The sequence below is a fragment of the Semicossyphus pulcher genome, unplaced genomic scaffold (genome assembly GCF_022749685.1).
Source record: "Semicossyphus pulcher isolate SPU_LCO1_2020_fin unplaced genomic scaffold, fSemPul1.0.p SCAF_8, whole genome shotgun sequence".
Classification (NCBI taxonomy): domain Eukaryota; kingdom Metazoa; phylum Chordata; class Actinopteri; order Labriformes; family Labridae; genus Semicossyphus; species Semicossyphus pulcher.
In genome coordinates this window covers 10295890-10313056 of record NW_027211759.1, presented here as the reverse complement: position 1 = coordinate 10313056, position 17167 = coordinate 10295890, and the positions used below count along the sequence as shown (strand labels likewise).

At 41.2% G+C, this 17167-nt stretch overlaps 2 protein-coding genes across 2 annotated transcripts; both read right to left on the bottom strand.

Annotated features, from left to right (window-relative positions):
• Positions 1-10070: 10070 nt before the first annotated feature.
• Positions 10071-12137, bottom strand: LOC138612661 (prolactin-like). Its single transcript, XM_069686034.1, has 5 exons — positions 12128-12137; positions 11860-12050; positions 11633-11734; positions 11337-11522; positions 10071-10280 (listed from the first exon to the last, which is right to left on the bottom strand). Exons 1-5 carry the CDS (start codon positions 12135-12137, stop codon positions 10071-10073), a joined length of 699 nt encoding a protein of 232 aa, XP_069542135.1.
• Positions 12138-13442: 1305 nt separating this feature from the next.
• szl (sizzled) lies at positions 13443-14648 on the bottom strand. The gene is made up of 4 exons (XM_069687198.1): positions 14368-14648; positions 14096-14262; positions 13864-13956; positions 13443-13753 (listed from the first exon to the last, which is right to left on the bottom strand). The coding sequence occupies exons 1-4, from the start codon at positions 14646-14648 to the stop codon at positions 13443-13445; spliced, it is 852 nt and encodes a 283-aa protein (XP_069543299.1).
• Positions 14649-17167: the final 2519 nt, after the last annotated feature.

Below are 17167 nucleotides of genomic sequence, written 5' to 3'. Positions count from 1 at the left end.
AAACTCTATCGTATAGAAATACTAATGCAACGGACAGAAAAGGAATCGTTGCAGTAATGGTGCCAGGATCAATGTGGAAAAAATGTCCCTATTGTTCTTACACGGCTCTCCAGGGATTCATTTGTTGCATGTTGTATTGACCTTCCCTGTCTATTAGATCTGCAATACATGAGTCATATGGAAATGGTACGCTCTGGTGATTCATTAGAGCAGTCCGCTAAATATTGTGTTCAATCTTTGATACATTTGAATATTAAAGAAGAAAAAGCTGTGGAGAAAGTTGTACAAACAGCTCGGGGTTTCGCCCATTCTACATTCCTACAACACCCAGCGTGCATTGCGCCCTCCCTCTGAAAGGAGCGCGAGAGAGGTGTTGGAATTAAATATATATGGCAATATAGTGGTGGATCATCTAAAAAATCAGCAGTCTACATTTCAAACCGATTTTGAACGAGACATGACATCGGAGGTGGGCGTCCTACATTGGGTTTAGTTTAGCGAGCTCCCTGGCCTCCGCCAGATGACACGTTTTACGTAGTCTGGTGGAGGTTTTCCAGGGCCCATTGTAGGAGCAGATAGCGTCCTCCAAAGGCACAGAGCGAAATTGCATTTTTTTCCTACCATAATGGCATTAGCTCCCCATAATAGCATGATAGCACTGAGGTTGAAAATCGGTGAACTGGCCCTTTAAGAAAAGTAGGGCTTAAGTGAAGCAACAACAACTGCATATATGCAACAATTTCAGGTTGAGCATACGTGATGTCACAACGAGGCCACCAATAGTGATAAAAGCTGTATGTTTTAAGAAGTTAAGTTCCTTTTCTGCTAAAGAGACTACAAGAACTGCAACAGCGTTACATGTTTAAATAAAGTCCTAGAATGACAATATGTAAAGCAATAGAAAAAACTGGAAAATGTCTTAAGAATGTAACAAAAACTTGGAATGAAAAAGGGGGATTTCCAGGAACACTATACAAAACGATACAGCTTTGCTCTTCCTTTTCAGTCCTGCAACTGAAATACAGACGGTTCTCATTCTCTCAGTGCCATCTTGTGTGCGCAGCAGTGGATTGCAGTGATTATCAGAGTGTAGCAGTACTAGGAAACAACAGACAGTGTCACTCTCGGACCATCACAGGGCTAAGCACAAGATGACCCGAGGTACGGGAAACACAAAGTTACTGCAGGGACACGGAGAGGCCGAGAGAATCAAAGGAAACACACTTCGTGCTCCTTCAAAGGTTGAAGGACTGGCTGAGCCAAGAAAGGATGCAGTTCTTGTGACCTGCTTATTCTTTGGATTTTACATTTGGATCAAAACTGTCCATTAGCATGAGAGAGGATGTGGCAACAGGCAGAAAGGGGGACAAATGAATGTTTTGTTTTTAAATCTGGGTAAATTGTGAAGAAAAAGGGTTTTGTTGCCTTTCATTCCCTTGAATGTTTTAGTATATCGGCGTTATTTGCGAGCAGTCTCCAAAGACAATGGATCAATGAAGCCGATTTATGAGGCTCTTCATGTGCAGCTTTTATTTGATTTTTTTAATATTTTAGATTGTGTCAAAAACAACATTTGATAATGTTTAGAAACATTTTGTCAATTCATTCTTTAAATATTAATTTTTATATAATGAATCTATTATTAGGCATCTTGAAAATAAAATTACTGAAGTTATTCCTCAGTTGGTCAGATAGCCTAAAAAAATAAATAAGTAAAAATCAAAGATATCCACTACAATGTCCATGTGCTCACTTTTTAAGGTTTTTATTGCTGAATTTATTCCATTAACAAAAAATGTACACCTTTTAGAACTACTTAATTGCTCCATATTACGCTGAAACATGCGTCTGAAATGAGTTTAACGTGCTCCACACGCCATGTGCTGACATCCTTTTTTAAGTTTGTCCTAACTCTGCTTCTGCACAGCCCCCCGGGTGTGAGTGGGCAGGCTTACGTCATTGTTTTGAAGAGAAAAAAAAGTGCCTTTATCTCTATAAAAGAACAAGGTAGCATTTGAACATTTTTCCACTCTGGATACCTTTCTGGAAAGGGTCCCGTTTTAGGTGAGAAAAACAACTGCTTAGAACGGACAGGAGGCTGAAACTGAGCTAAAAATATGCTATTTTATTTGTAACCAGATAAAAATGGATGCACTCTTCATCGAAACACGAGTATACGAATGCTGATCTTTTATAGACTGCCCATGCAGCCCTGTTGCTGCGCACAGCCACTCCCTCTCCCCCTGGATCGCATTGTGAATGTGTGCAGTGAGCTGGCTCATTGGGCCCTCATGGTGAATGGCCCACAGCCATTCACTCAGCATACAGAAGCTCATTAGAACTCTATAGACACACAATTGTGAGGCTCACATTAGAAACTTCCTCCTCTGGGGCACAGACACCGCACACAAAGTGCCAGTTTGCTGCTAAGCTAAGCGCATTGTCTTCCTGATTCATAGAGCCTGGCCCTCCATTCACGATATTAAGTTCGAGTGGTGGAATATCAATTGCGTGTGCAATGGGCCGGTATCTTTTTAAGAGCTTTAGTGGGGTTAAAAAGAGAGAAAAGGGATCTCAGCCGGTCTGCAGAGTACTGCCTTTCAACAGGGCCATTGTGAAGATTGTGAAAGAAGGGACCTCTGTTTTTTTCCCTCCATTTCCAAAAAAGAGATGGACATCAAATAAATTCACATGAACTTGCTTCAGGGTGTTTCCAAGACCTACAGTGTAAGAATAGCCTAATTATACCTCCCTCTCCTGGAGAGCTCTATTGGAATCTGGCTAATTACGAAGTGGTGAATCTTAATGATGATACGCTCTTAGCCGTGCCTTTTAAAATGTGCACAAAGTGGTGTGAGACTGGTTCTACCTGGAATATCGAAGAACAGAGAAATATATGGTTTTCACAGGACTGCACAGGACTTAGGATCGAAGGGCTCGCTACAATATTTGAAATAGCTTCAGATTCTTATTTGTCACCGAGATGCTAATTCAAGCGTGGAGAAAGTGTGACAGTGTAAGTAAACTTCAGAATTAGTCTTCATGCTATCACAGAAAACATCCCTTAACCAAAATCAGGGTCCTTTTTAAAGTCCAAGTACAGTTTATAGAGGCTTAGGAGAGCAGTCTATCGTACCGTCTAAACTAATGACTCTTCACCAAACAAAAAGCGGTGGGGGACTACCACAGCCGCTGGTCCATGTGGATCATGTTAACACAGAGAAAGTGCACACAGACTTGCAAACACTCATCGTGTGACAGAGCGCTATGCCTTCTCCACCAGTCTGAGGAATAAAACCTCAAATTTGATTACAAGCAACCTTTGGCTCCCTGGCCGTCACACAATAGGCTGAGCTGTCTGGGCCAATTTCCATGCTCAGCATGAGGTAACTACACGCGCGGACTGGAGCTCGCTGCCACCCTCCCGCACACCCCACCAGAGTGGATATGCCTGTTTACTGTGCCTAAACTCCGCGTCTGTCGCCCCTCTTGTTGGATTTCTATTATGATGTTGAGGATCATTAGTTGCAGTGTGAAAGGTTACACAAGCCGCTCGTCGGACATGTTTGTACCAAAACATCTTGACGTGCGTGCGCAGGGCTGTGTGTCCGTTTGTATTTTACAGTTGCAACAATCAAATGTGCAGCATACACTAAACTTCAGGCACTGGAGGAATATATGTGGTCGAATCTGCTGCCTGTGGAGCCACATGAACCTCTCAGAACGAAAGTCTTCCAGGATTTCGACCAGCTGTAAATATAAAATCAAAATATAGACTGAGAGGCAAATTAATTGGCCAAAAAGTTGCCAAAATTGAGCAAATTGCCAAAGACAGGTTGGCTTAAATAGATCTTGGCAATGACATTGTTTTATAATAAACATTAACACCGCATCTTGGTTTCATTGTCTATCTGTGTGTATTATGTAGAATGTGATGTCATCTGCATAAAACTTTAGTTGGTAAGATTTTAATGTATAAATACAGCTAATTAAAAGTTTAAAAAAAACTACTTATACAACTTATACTAGTCAATAGCACTATTGAAAAAAAACCAAATAATAATAAAAAAAGAAAAGTATACATATAAGGTCATTCAAGTAATGGAATTTAAGGTGACATGACGTAAGGTTGTGTTTTATTTTCAGCACTATTCCTTTCATTTTTGAGGAGAAAATATCTCGTCTTAAAATGCGATTCATGTCTTTGTGAACTACTTTTTTTTTTTTAAGTTGCAATTAAAAAAAACCTCACCGAGTAATGTTTTTGACATAAAATGGGGGGGGGGGGAGCCACATTGCGAATGAACTGCTGAGGGGTTTGTGTGAGGCACAATGGGAGGCTGGAGAAAAGAGAAAACTATTTACTACTGCAGAAGACTGTTTGGTGCATGTTAAACTTTGGCCAGCACTTCATTGTCTCTGGTGTCTATCATTTAATAGGCTAGTTGACATAATGAATGAGCCAGACCCACCTTCTGCCACTCCAGAAAGGACCCCAGCCTTATCTGAATTGAGAAGCACATTAGAGCCACTCAGCCAATCAGGACGCAGCCCTGTAGCAAAGTGCAGGCCCGGAGGAGGAAGAGCAGGGAACTTTTGTTTTCCTCAGAGTTTAATGAAGTTGGCCTGGTCACTCGAGAAGGGATTAAAGGAGAATTTAGTGTCACTGAGCTGTGACTGCTGAAGAGGGCACTCAAGTGTTCGGGTCACTGTGTGAACAGGATGGTCTCAGTTCAGAGCTGCACCAGGAGGAACATGGCTGCCTCTCCTCCTGCTCTGCCGGGCTTCGGGAACTCGGGGAAGAGTTTTCTTATTGACAATCTGCTGCAGTCTCAGACACCTTCGGCCCGTCAGGAGGGGACGGCAGGTGGACACATGAGACTAGCAGCGTGCGACCGTCTCAGGAGAACCTGGGGCTCTGAGCATGGAGTCTTCCAAAGCCAGGCCCACAGTCCCCAGCAGGTCAAAGATTTAGGAGGACCGCTTCTGCCACACGCAGGTAAACTGTTCTTTTTAACAAAACAGGCTTTTTATACAAATATAACACTTAGATCATGTAAAGGGTAAATATTTCTTTAGACTGGAAATCAGCTGTTTGTCTAAAGTTTAACTTAGTTAGCTTTATGCATTTTTGTAAGTGGCCAATCTTCTACAGACTGTTATATTAAAACTTAATTACTTTAATCAAGAAAGATATTCCTGCTTTGCTTTTACAAACATGCTTGGAAATGATTACTGTCAACCACCAAAGGAAAACTTAAAGGCCTCTTCTATAAATAACTAATCAGAATCCGCTTTATTGGCCAGGTACGAACACATACAAGGAATTTGACTCCGGTTAAACTTTGCTCTCCACTTAAACATTAAATATCAAACTGGTATTACAAGCCTACATTAAACATTAAATATCAAACTGGTATCTACAAGCCTGCAAAAGACAATTGGGCAAATATGAGGAATGCAACGATGTTGAAATATATAATGTAATTTAAAAAAAAAATGTAATTATGTAACAGATGGTTAATTTGCATGAGGGAGGTCGATAGTTTCCAGTATTTACAGTAAAAAAACAGTCTGTTAATATGGACTATAATTTCAAAAGTTAATATACATCTGTGTAAGATGCCTGATAGGGCCGTCTCACTCACTTAAGCAAACAAAAACTTTATATTAATTTAGGAAGCTTTAGTATTTCAAAATCTAACTAAATGTAACATTTTCTGTAAAATATTATTTAAAAAAGAAAAACGTAATAAATAACTTCTTACAACGTTCAGATTTGATCACAGATCCACTGCTTTCAGTCTTAACAAGAAAAAAACAAAACGGGTTACATCACTCATTTAAAATAAAATTGTAAACCAGTGCAAAGAATTAAGTGGAATATCTCATTTTGGCTTGTTCATTAACAGAGCCCAGTATTATTCAGGCAGTTCATTTAAAACCGACTGAGTTTGTCTTTTAGATGGGAAGTTTTCAATCTCATTTAGCTGTTAAAAAACATTTAAATATCCAATGAGGATATAGTTCCATGTGTATGCATCACCTAAAGCGATGCACTGTTGTAAAAATCAGTAAATTACAAAGAAAAAAGTGTAAAAATCAAAGTACAAATGCTTGTCCAGGTATTAGTCCCTCACCTGCTTCCTAAACAACCATATCTGACTGTCACTATCTATCTGTGCAGGTGTACTGAGCAGCGTTTTCCTGCGGAGCCCGCAGTATCTGCTGGCGTGCTGCGGTGGGTCCAGCCCCCCTCCTGTCTTCTCCAGTGAGTGTTTTATGCCTCATCAGCGATGCCTCAGCTCCTCTCTAAGCATTAGCAGCAGGGTCTCCCATGCTCTCCACAGCTAATTACTGATGCAATGCCAAAGAGCTAATTCTCTGCTCAACTCTGCACAGCTCTATTCATAACCATTCACGGCTGTTTAGGATGGGGAAGAGGGGTGGGTTGCAAGGCTTTTAAGAGTCCCTGGGGGCCCCCTGTTTTGTACTTGCAAATACACACTTTTACTAGCACAAATATGCAGAGCCAATAAACATCTTGTCTTCTGTCATATTAAGATTATAATAACCAGGTGTGAATTCTTACTGCTGAAATAAAGCAGGCTGTTTCAAAGCTTAGCACTCCCTCAGCACATTAAAAATGTATTGTTTTAAATCAGTTTCATTTACATGTTGCTTGAAATTTAAAAACATCCAGGAAACCTGTAATTGCTCCTGAATTGTTTTAATTTTCCCTGAATTATACTTTAAATGTTTCAGTTCATTTGATTAAGGCTTAATAAATACCACTACCACTATTTTGTACCCAAGTGCTATTAATTAAGACTAGCAGCTGTCGTACTTCGGCATTGTCCCGCTGCAATTGGAAGTTATTAGTTGCCGCAACTTACGATGCCTGTCAAATGTTGTGGAAAATAGCACAAATCAGAAAGCCCTCATCCCACAGGTCCCTGAAGTCCTCTTAGTGGGTTGACACTTTCCCACAGTGCCCAGCAACGCAACAATGCCAAGTCTGGCCGTGACCAATTGGCACTTTCACTCCGCCATCCACACGCGACCTCACTGCAATTTTTCACTGCAGCAATGAACTCCATTTAGCACAAAAAACTTGCCCATTTCTCTACAGAAGAGGGCTGGTCCAGGAACATCCCCCAGCCATTGTACGGCTAAAGAGCTTGGTTCAGCGACCCCCCTCCTTTCTCCTGTCCTTCAACTCTCATTCCTGCCCATTGGAGGCTTCTTGACTAGGACATAAAGCATTCAATGAAAGTGACTTTTATAGACTTATTCGAGCTCATCTTCACATACAAACCGGCTTCATACCTGCAAGTGAAAAGATTTAGTGTTGGGGCACTGAGCCATCGAGTAATGGCATTTCCATTGAACTGCTCTATTGTTGGTGTCCCACAGGGCTCTATAGTTGTCCCACTAGGGTAGACACACACGATGCCCAGGAGTGACCTGGTAATCAGCTATTTAAGTGAAAGCCATTGACTCCCAATAGAGAAGTGAGAAGCATGTCCAAACCGGTTATGTGCTCCCTAGAGGTGGTCTATGTGCAGATTTGTCGTACAGATTAAAAAGGCAACATTGAATGGATCGGATAAATTGTTCCACTTGACTTTTGTTGTGCGTGCACCTGTGAGTGAAGTAGCGTGGGATTGCTCCTCACAGTTCATCAAATCCCTTTTTCTCAGCTGAAGTGGCTTTCAATTCTATTTAGTCACCCCCAGTTTGTTAAATTGGACAAATAGAAAAAAAAGAAATGAAAAGTGAGTGATAAAGTGAGTGTGACAAAAACAGGCACGATGTTTGGCTGAAGGAAAATGTGATGGTAAATTCTACATATTGATGTGGAAAGAATGGGAGTTTTTCTTTTTAAATGAAAACAGTCTAATTAATGAAACAAATGGGACATATAGTGAAACATATATTTCTTAATCTCCAATCACTACACACAATGTATTTATTTCCATTGATGGTGCTTGTATAATTTCTGCCTTCATATGAAGCTATGCCTTATTTCGTGAATGGCATCTACTAATTAAAGTTGCATACTTCATTGATGTTGAGCAGCTTGGGACAACACATTGAAAATAAATCTTTGTTCTCTATGTTTCAGAGGGAGCAAATATTCGAATGTGGTCTGCTGATATAAGTCATAAATCACGAAGGGGGATCCTGAGGAGGGCTGTGTTCTCTGAAGAACAACGGAAGGAACTGGAGAGAACATTTCGGAGACAGAAATACATCAGCAAGACAGACCGGAACAAACTGGCAGCTGATCTCAGTCTAAAGGAGTCACAGGTATTTTTGAGTATGAATTACCAAATGAATTGCCTAATTCCTCCGTTTACAGTCTGTTGTTAGAGACCCATAGCAGTTAGTCAGCATGCTAACATGCTCACTATGACAATTCAAAGATGTTGACGCTAAGCATGTGTAATGTTTATATTGTTCACCATCTTAGTTTAGTTTTTGCTGCTTATGAAACAGGCTGAAATTAATTCTGATGACTCTATATGAGCTACAAAAGCAAACCAGACCATCAGCGACATGATTGATTGATAGTTATTTTTAATGCCTGAAGCTGCTGGTTGGGGGGTAGGTGTCAGGCGAAGCGATTAACTGCATGCTGCCTTTGTTTACATTTTCCTGGGCAAAAATTTAAAGGCAGTGTAACATATGACTGTTAAAGAAAGCAGGATTATTTGTTAAAAACACCATTTAAGCTTGTACAGGACAAAATCAGCAAAGAGATAAGAGGTACGGCTTTGTCCACAGGGGGCGCCAAAATCAACACAAACCAAAAGTTCCTCACAGGAGCTTTAACGCTAAAGACAAGTTGAATGCCTGCAAAACAAGAGTCATTTCAATCCATCTGACACGCGTTGGACCAAAGACAGACAGACATTGCCATCCCTAGAGCTACGCCATTAGCATGTCTTAAAATAAATCAACAACACAATTGTTGACAAAATGCCTCCGTTCTCCTGCTGTTTTAGGTCAAGATCTGGTTCCAGAACCGTCGCATGAAGTGGCGAAACTGTAAGGAGAAGGAGGTTCATAACACTCGCTCCCCAATGGATGAGCTCATGGCTCAAGGTCTCGCTCAGGAAGAGGAAGAACCATCACAGAAACACACCGACGCAAAAACAGAGAGATCGCCGCCACAGAAGAGTGCCAGGGACACATGAGAGGCTGTAATGACCGGAAAATACACAAATGACTTTTTCAAACCCACAGAAAGCTGTTGAAAAAGCTGCAGCACTGGAGTGGTGTTAAATTGTTCAGAGGAAATACACTGTCTGTAAAGACTAACACTGATATTATTAACTTTTCAATGCATGTAAGCATTTTGCTGCATCATAAATGAAAAAAGGTTCAACTACTTGGTTAATCATCTCAATACGTTCTCCTGGTCCAGTGAGCAATTCATCGGTTATTACACTGACATGTCTTTCCAGGAATAATTCCTGCTCTTGGAATGTAAAGCACCATCAGTTAAAGGCAGAAATGAGTCACTTCATTTAAAGCTTTTACATGCAAGCTTTTTTTATTTCATGATGTTTTTGTGAGCTTTACACTAATACTCTTTACAGGACATTTTTGGAGTCAAATTTCACCGGTTACATTTTGTAAATAAGTTTGTCATGAATTTGAATGCATAGATTCACTGTAAATAAATCGTTTGAATTATGCCTGATTTCAACATTGCTTATTCTTCTTGTGCTGGGCTTATGTTAACGAGCTACTATATCGACCATTCCCTCAATTTGAGAGCTTCCGCTCCCAATTAAGAAGAAAAGACCCAAAACAAACATGATGGTTTAATGATTTTAATTTTTTGACCTTTTTATGCTCAATGCTCAAAAGACAAATAGTGGACTTACCAATTACAATAATACTGCATGATTGAAATATAATACACAACAGTAAATGCACACATAATATGAATTATAAAGGATGTAAGAACATTCAGTAAGAATTTAGAGCAAATAGAAAACAAACACTACTTTAATCTAAGTGTACAGATAATACACAAGCCTGCTTTGCTCTCACGTTTAACAGTCCAGTCCAGGGAGGGTGGTGCACTTCAAGACACGGAGATAATTTTTGATTTTGTTGGAGTCTCTGCGGAAGCAGTAGAGCAGGTCATGATGGTCTACTGAGTTGAGTTCTCCTTGTTTGTAGAAGGAAAAGGCAGACGAGGGGGGCAGACTCTCTGAAGAGACGTAACCCACAGTGTTACCAAGAACTCCCAACAGCTTCATCTGATGTGGATGGAAGAAAGATCGATTAGACACAGTTAATCTTTAATTTTTTTATTTTTTTAAGATGACTTTATTGGCCTTTTCACCTTAACTGGATAGGATGGCTGAAGATTGACAGGAATTAGGGAGAAGAGAGGGGGGATGAAATGCACCAAAAGTGAAACACACAGCCGATGCATCGAGGACGTTGCCTCTTTAAAGTAATAATCTCAAGATTTTCATTTAAATAAATGTCTCTTAAGTCACTATCTATCACTGAATGAGGTAACACAATGGTGATTGAGCCTATGGCCCACTGATGAAAGCCTTTGCATTTGCAGTATTACGGACTGGGTGTGACTTTCGTGGAAAAAAAATCACAAGCGGCGCCCAGTTATTGACGCGCTTTCCATCAGCCAGCAGTGGTTGGTCTGCCAGAGAGGGAAGGCGGAGCTAAGTGGCTGCTTTTCTGGTCTCTGCAAGTAATCCACACAGTAAAAAAAAAAAAAGAGAAAGCCCAGAAGAAAACTCAGTGGCTTCCTTCCCTTGATAATCTACACAGTGATCTACTGATGCTGAACAAACAAAGAAAAGATGGATGGCTACAGATACAACTTCAAAAATAAGTGAAAATCCAAAGAAAAAGAAACAAATTCGACGCTCAGATGAAGGCAAACAGTCTAAAAAGGAAAGCGACCGTCAGCGAGGAAAATCAAGAGTTACAACCGGAGCCAACCGTGGACGTCACACATGCAACACTGTCTGGATATCTGGGAAGTGTGCTCCCGCAATTACCGTTTATCGCCAAAGGTGCCGCCAAAGAGAACGAAGCTGAGATCTTCGAGATTACAACTTTAATTAATGTTTTAAATGAGAGCATGAACACAGATACAGTAACATTATGAAATTTGGATTAAGTGATGCGTTGCATAATAACAAAGTGTTTTAAACACTGTAATAAAAACAATCGCTGTGGGATAACACCACACAAATTGAAAACGAGATGGTTCATCTCAAGTAGTTTATCCTTCTAATAAACAAAACATTGAGGGTTAGGCAAGCATAAGTGGATCTTACCTTCTCAGCAATTTTTGCCACTCCATCCGTCAGCTCATGCACCATATCGCTGATCTCCATCGCCTTGTTAGAGCTGTAGTGGTTAAAGTCTTGATTCTGATTGTAAGACATGCTCCAGTGGAGCTGCGACAGGGGGTCATCCCAGGCCCCCAGCAGCCTCAGGATCACCTCGGTCAGCTGTTCTCTCTGCATATAAAAAAACTGGTTAATTAGCTCTGTGGGAAAGTACAACTTTATTTCAAGAAAAATTCATACATTTTCTTAATACCATGGAATATTAAAAACAGGATACTCACCCCTAGCCTCTGAGCGTTCTCCTTATCTGCTGGTGTGAGTATGCCATGTGTGTGACACTTTCGTTTTCCTATGAGGTTCTTGCTGGGAAGGAAAAACTGCTCCTGCGAAGATGCACACACGTCACACACAGTTAAAATAGAAATGGCTTACTCTAACAAGCATACTGGATGTTTGATAAATGGAGATCAATGTGGGATAGATTAATGTGATGATTTGAATAACTCACAAATTCAGAGTGCAGATCACTGGAGAGGCCGTGCATTCTTGAAGATTGTTGTATGACCCTGTCAAAGAGATCTGCCAAGGGATCTGCCAAGGAGGGAACCTGGCAATCAGCCTGTCCATAGAGACAGATGGGGGTAGTTCCAACCATCATGGAAAGCTCCAAGTACACCAAGATAAGAGCAGCAGACCAAACTAAAAGGGAAGTAAAAAAATGTCACTAATAATACATAAAGAAAACTTTACAATAATTTTATACCTTGTCATCTTACCCGTATTCATGGTTCCTTTCTCGCAGTTGTGCACCAGATGATGAGTAGAGCTCTGTCCTCACCAGAGCTCCTCTTGCAGAAGCTAGCTCATACAATGACGACGTTGCTGATTAAACAAATTGGTTTATCGAGGAAAATGAATGAGGTTTTTCTCTTCGTACGTCATGCAGTATGCTCCGTTTAGTTGTCTACTCGGCCGAGAGAAGACAGCGCTTACCAAGGTGGAAAAAGTACAACACGTTGTACAATAGCTATTTGTCATTTTAAATTAATGAATGTTAGCGTATGGGATAAATAAATACTTAACCCTTAAAAAGTCTCAGTATGTTTAGCAGTACGTAACATTTTTTATTAAGCAATTTACAATGTTTAAAAGCACTTCAAGTCATTTGGTATTTTTGCATATTTTTCATACCATTAGAAAGCTCACAATCTGTTCGGAGTACAACATAAAAGAATAGGACCACAAAGAGGTCCAGTATGAGCTCATTGTTCAGCAGCCCCTTGCTACAGCTGCTCTGCCTGGTTGTGAAAACGAGGCTATTCAGATGTAAAGTGAGTGATTCATCTTCTCATTAGCGCTACATAAGGTCAATACCACAGGCCGTCTACAGTGAATACAGTCGTGAGTCATTGTTAACAACTGTACTTCATATTTAGAGCATCAACATAATGTAAAGGCAAATTAAATTCTTATTATAAGAATGAAGAATGAAGCGTTTTAGGTTGAAATTTATACTGAAATTAATGCATGCGTATCAGTTTGTGTAGTCTTTTTGAACCCTTTCACAAGAGCTATGCAACCACCACAGTGAACCAGTGCTGTGCTTCTCGATTAGAGCGCCATCTTGTGGTGAAATGAGTACAGAGCGCAACAGATTGAGAGGACCTACTCAATAGTTATGTGTTTTCCACAGGGATATATTACACAGTATATTCTCACAGAACAAATATTTTATTGTCATCTTTTCCACACTACATGCACATAAAAAAAGATGTCATAAATACAGCAATATCCTTATAGAAAATATAATCTACAATCAATTTACATTTATTATTACTATGTACAGGTTTGAGTGCATTCTAATACTGTGTGCTGTCAGAGCAGGGACGAGGCTGAAGCATGAGGGAGCTGCAGAGGGAGGCAGAGGGTACTGACGTCCGAATCCTCACGTGCATCCAATGCCAAGAAACTCTCCATCTCAAACTTCCTCCTTGATTTTGTCTTCAATCACGCTTTTTTTTATGTGTGGAATCACATCAGAACTTTTTTCTGTTGTGATTCTACACTTCAGATGTACAGTTCTTTCCCCATTCAACATTTGTGGTGCTTCCACTTGCGAGTGGCCACCGCGATGTTTGCATCTTTTTTGTGCCAGGGGAAGAGATTGGTGAGAGCAAGGCTGCCGTCAGGCTGCACTGAGCCGGTCAACACGTAAAGCTGTGACCGTCCCGGGCGCACAAGGACATTCGCGCAACGCAGGTTGATGAGGAGCCACTGCTGGAGAAGGTGCCGGGTGTCGTAAGGCAGCAGAGGGCCCTGGCGGATAAACTCAACCCGGCCATCAACCTCAAACTCGGGCTCTCCTGTTGGTTGGCGATGCCGATAAATTTTGGCTGTCACAGCTGTGGAGAAGAGAAGATAAAATAAATCATCTGATCTGACACAATGAAAATACATGGTCGAGCAGGATGTACATTAACAAACAGATAAATGAACGCATTCTAAAACTTACCGAAGTCATGCTGGCAAAAAGCATCAAGGACTGTTTTCATTGCTGGAGCCTCTTCCACAGAGGGACAGTTCTGGCAAGCAGGCTTGGGCAAGTCTGTGAAAATAGATAACACTTAATTTTAACTGTAAGAAATTAAAAAGAGTAAGCACTTGGTAATGTTTTCTGCAAATGGGATGAAAATGCAAGCAAAGTAAAAGAGACCTCTAGTAATTGGTTTGTGATCTATGCATACCTTTGGCAAAGTGGCTAAATTTAGCGTGGGGAGTAAGGCACATGTCTTCCTCAGCCGGAAAGCGGTCACAATCAAGTGCCTCAGGCCATGGGTGACCCTGGCAGGCGAGCACTGGGGCACAGCTGTCCCTCACTGCCACACACAGACTTCGGCACGGCTGGATAAAACTGAAGGGAAAGAAAGACAAACTGTTACACGTTGAACGACACGTTTGTAGAAATATTTCACAGAAATTAGAAAAAAGAAGAAGAAGAAATTAAAATTCTACTTACGTGTCCAGACAGACAGGGGCGATGAGGGAGCAGAGGAAGGCCTGGGCTTGTGGGTGGCACCCTGTCTGCAACAGAGGCCTCCAGTCCTCAGAACGAGGCACCACTTCGCCTTCTAGGTTGCTGTGACCCAAGAAGTTGGGCAGCCGCATCTCGGAGTATCCGACATCTTTGCAGACCTTCATCTGATTCGGGATAGCGACGCAGCGAGTGGACTGGCCCAAGTCAAATGCCATTAAAGGAGATGCCATTGCCAGGAGAGCCACAGCGAATAACACAGCCATAGTGACGGGTTTGCACAATCCAGAGAGTCCACAAGGTAGATAAATGAGCTTCTTTGTCTGAGGTGGCTTGCTGTCCGAAGGCTCTGCTGTCCTTGAATGGCTCTGAGAGTGCTGCTGCTTGCTTTATATACAGCAAGGTCAGCCAGCCCCATCAGTCTGTAAGTCTGTTATCAAGTACCTATCAAAGACGCAGAGACGATGCGTTTGGAGACAACAGCTTGTTTTGTGATGACTGCAGACAGAGAGGGGGCATTAAGCAGATGGAGGGTCTTTGTAGGGAGGGGGGGAGGAGGAGGGGGGGGGGCAATCACAGCAAAGCTTTCACTGAGAGGAGCCCAGTCACATAAGGCTGAATCAGCTGCATTTGCTTTTATAGGTCCAGAGGGTAAAAAAAACTCTTATTCTTGTTTTTGTGGCAAGTCCTGCTAGGTGCAAAGTGTTTGCAATAGTCACCTAAAGGATGCGTTTGTTCTTTTTTCCACACTCCTACATCCATAACCGCTTTGCACAATAGTTCAAAATGCCACTTTTTGCAGCCACTAACTTGTAAAAACTAAACACTATATAATGAGGTGTTGCTGAAGTTCAAACTGCATTTCAGAAAGATCCTGTAGAAAGAGGTTTTGTGCAGACAGACAGGCAGTCTCCTTCACATTGCTAGTCTCTTTCATGTGTCCCTGCTTCCTAATTGGAGGGTTTCATCTGCAGAGCCTCCAGTTCTCATTAGCAAAGCATCGTCTCTTCTGGCTCACCTGGCTTTGATCTGCCAATAACACAAACTCAGATCCACATAAAAAAAAATACCATTAGCCTACCTATTTAGCTGTTGGATGCATCAGCAGCAAAGACACGTGTGCATCATTCTCTGCAGTATGTGCCGCTAACATTAACACTCACATTTGTGTTATACAGAATACGTTCATGCAATTTAGGATCTTAATATTTAGACAATATCTTAAATAAGTTTAAGTGTTATGTGAGTGATAATTGCTGTCAGGCAGACGCATCAACAGTCAGTCATAAAATGCCAACATCCCATTCAAGACAAGCGAGATCTCGTCCTGAGATGCAGACCAGGGGCACAGACACAAGTGCTAATTTGTCTCGTTCTCTCCATCTTTGTATTTAAGCCTCTTAAATTAACAATGGAGCTACAAACCAACATCATCTTATTTGTTTGGATGTCGTCTGTCTCCAGTTTTAGATGTGTATCTGGGGCTGTTGCCTGCGGGCCTTTTGAGGACTTTCCCTCATGAATCAGAGGTCTCTATCCCACCCAGCCTGTCATGGTCATTGTGGCTTCAGACATGAAGCCGGTCTGATTGGCCCTGCATTGGCTTTGCAGAGGGTCCCGTGCTCTCGCAGCCAGCCTGAGCCTTTCGTCGGCCCCAGCTTGGCCAACTTTTACAGCCTGATCTGATGAGTGGAGGCTGGTTCCAGTTCGGGTAGACGAGTATAGCCAGTAAGAGGGGACTAACTGGGCAATTAGAGTCACAGACCAATTTGGAAGAACAATAGGGCCACACATTTAACAAGCGTCCCCTGCCAGGAGCCCAGCAGGGGTCTGTTGTTGAGCCTAATGGCTGCCCTGTAGACACTGTGTCTGTGCTGGTAATGTGTTGCCTGCCCCTGCCTCAGTTAATGAGAAGGCGAGAGTATGAGCTGAACAGTTGGGCACCTGTCTGTCCAACTCAACTCCAACACCCAATCTATGCAAGATAGATACTCATTCATAGTTGACATTCATCCTAAGACAGATAGAAAAACGGCCTCTTGCTGTACACTGAACCAAAATATAACATTATTTTCACCATAGTTTTTGTATTTTCTGGGTTTTTTTTCACCTGATTGCTGGCAACAGGATCTGTACTTAAAAGGGAAAACCACCCTAAAATAGAATTTTACACACGTCGGTTTTTATATTTGAAATTGAATTGGACCTTCAGCAGGTCTGCTTTAGCTAGTATTTGATTTTTTCAACCACACGAAACTCATTAAAACATAGGTCTACTTTTTTTTCTTCTTAACATGACTTTCATGATATACACAGGTCGAAAATATTACTTTTTTTATCGGTGGGAAGTCTAGATTTTTTAGTTGATTAAGGAATATTCTGGCAGTGACTGACATTCAGCTTCATGCCATCGCTGCCTGTTTATTTACTTGTTCTTATTACCTGTGGTCTTTATTAGGGATACACGATATAATTGGCATAATTGGCAGACAGTTGCTGTTTCCGACGATAAAACAGATATTTGTTCTGCTTAAATAAAGAAAAGAAAATGTTACAAATAAATATGGCATTTTGTACATAACCTTAGTTTAAGTAGTTTTCTTACATTGCCCAGTGAATGTGTACATTTCAAAAAGCACTGTATTGTTACAGCTGCTCATTAGGTAATAATGAAACAACTACCTCTTGACTACAGCAATAGTTCAGCTGGGATATGTGGGTAAAGTCTGATTCAGAGGTTTTAATTAGATGTTAAAATAAAAGCTTTTATTCTAGTTCTGTGTTA

What these genes read in the sequence shown, in the direction of transcription:
- LOC138612661 (XM_069686034.1), bottom strand. An exon ending in AGAACGCTCAGAGGCTAGGG is followed by an intron (nt 11,523 to 11,632) that starts GTGAGTATCCTG and finishes TTTTATATGCAG; the next exon opens with AGAGAACAGCTGACCGAGGT. An exon ending in TGGCAAAAATTGCTGAGAAG is followed by an intron (nt 10,281 to 11,336) that starts GTAAGATCCACT and finishes CATCCACATCAG; the next exon opens with ATGAAGCTGTTGGGAGTTCT.
- szl (XM_069687198.1), bottom strand. Translation starts at nt 14,648, where the DNA reads ATGGCTGTGTTATTCGCTGTGGCTCTCCTGGCAATGGCATCTCCTTTA. An exon ending in GCCCCTGTCTGTCTGGACAC is followed by an intron (nt 14,263 to 14,367) that starts GTAAGTAGAATT and finishes CTTTCCCTTCAG; the next exon opens with TTTTATCCAGCCGTGCCGAA. An exon ending in ATTTAGCCACTTTGCCAAAG is followed by an intron (nt 13,957 to 14,095) that starts GTATGCATAGAT and finishes CTATTTTCACAG; the next exon opens with ACTTGCCCAAGCCTGCTTGC.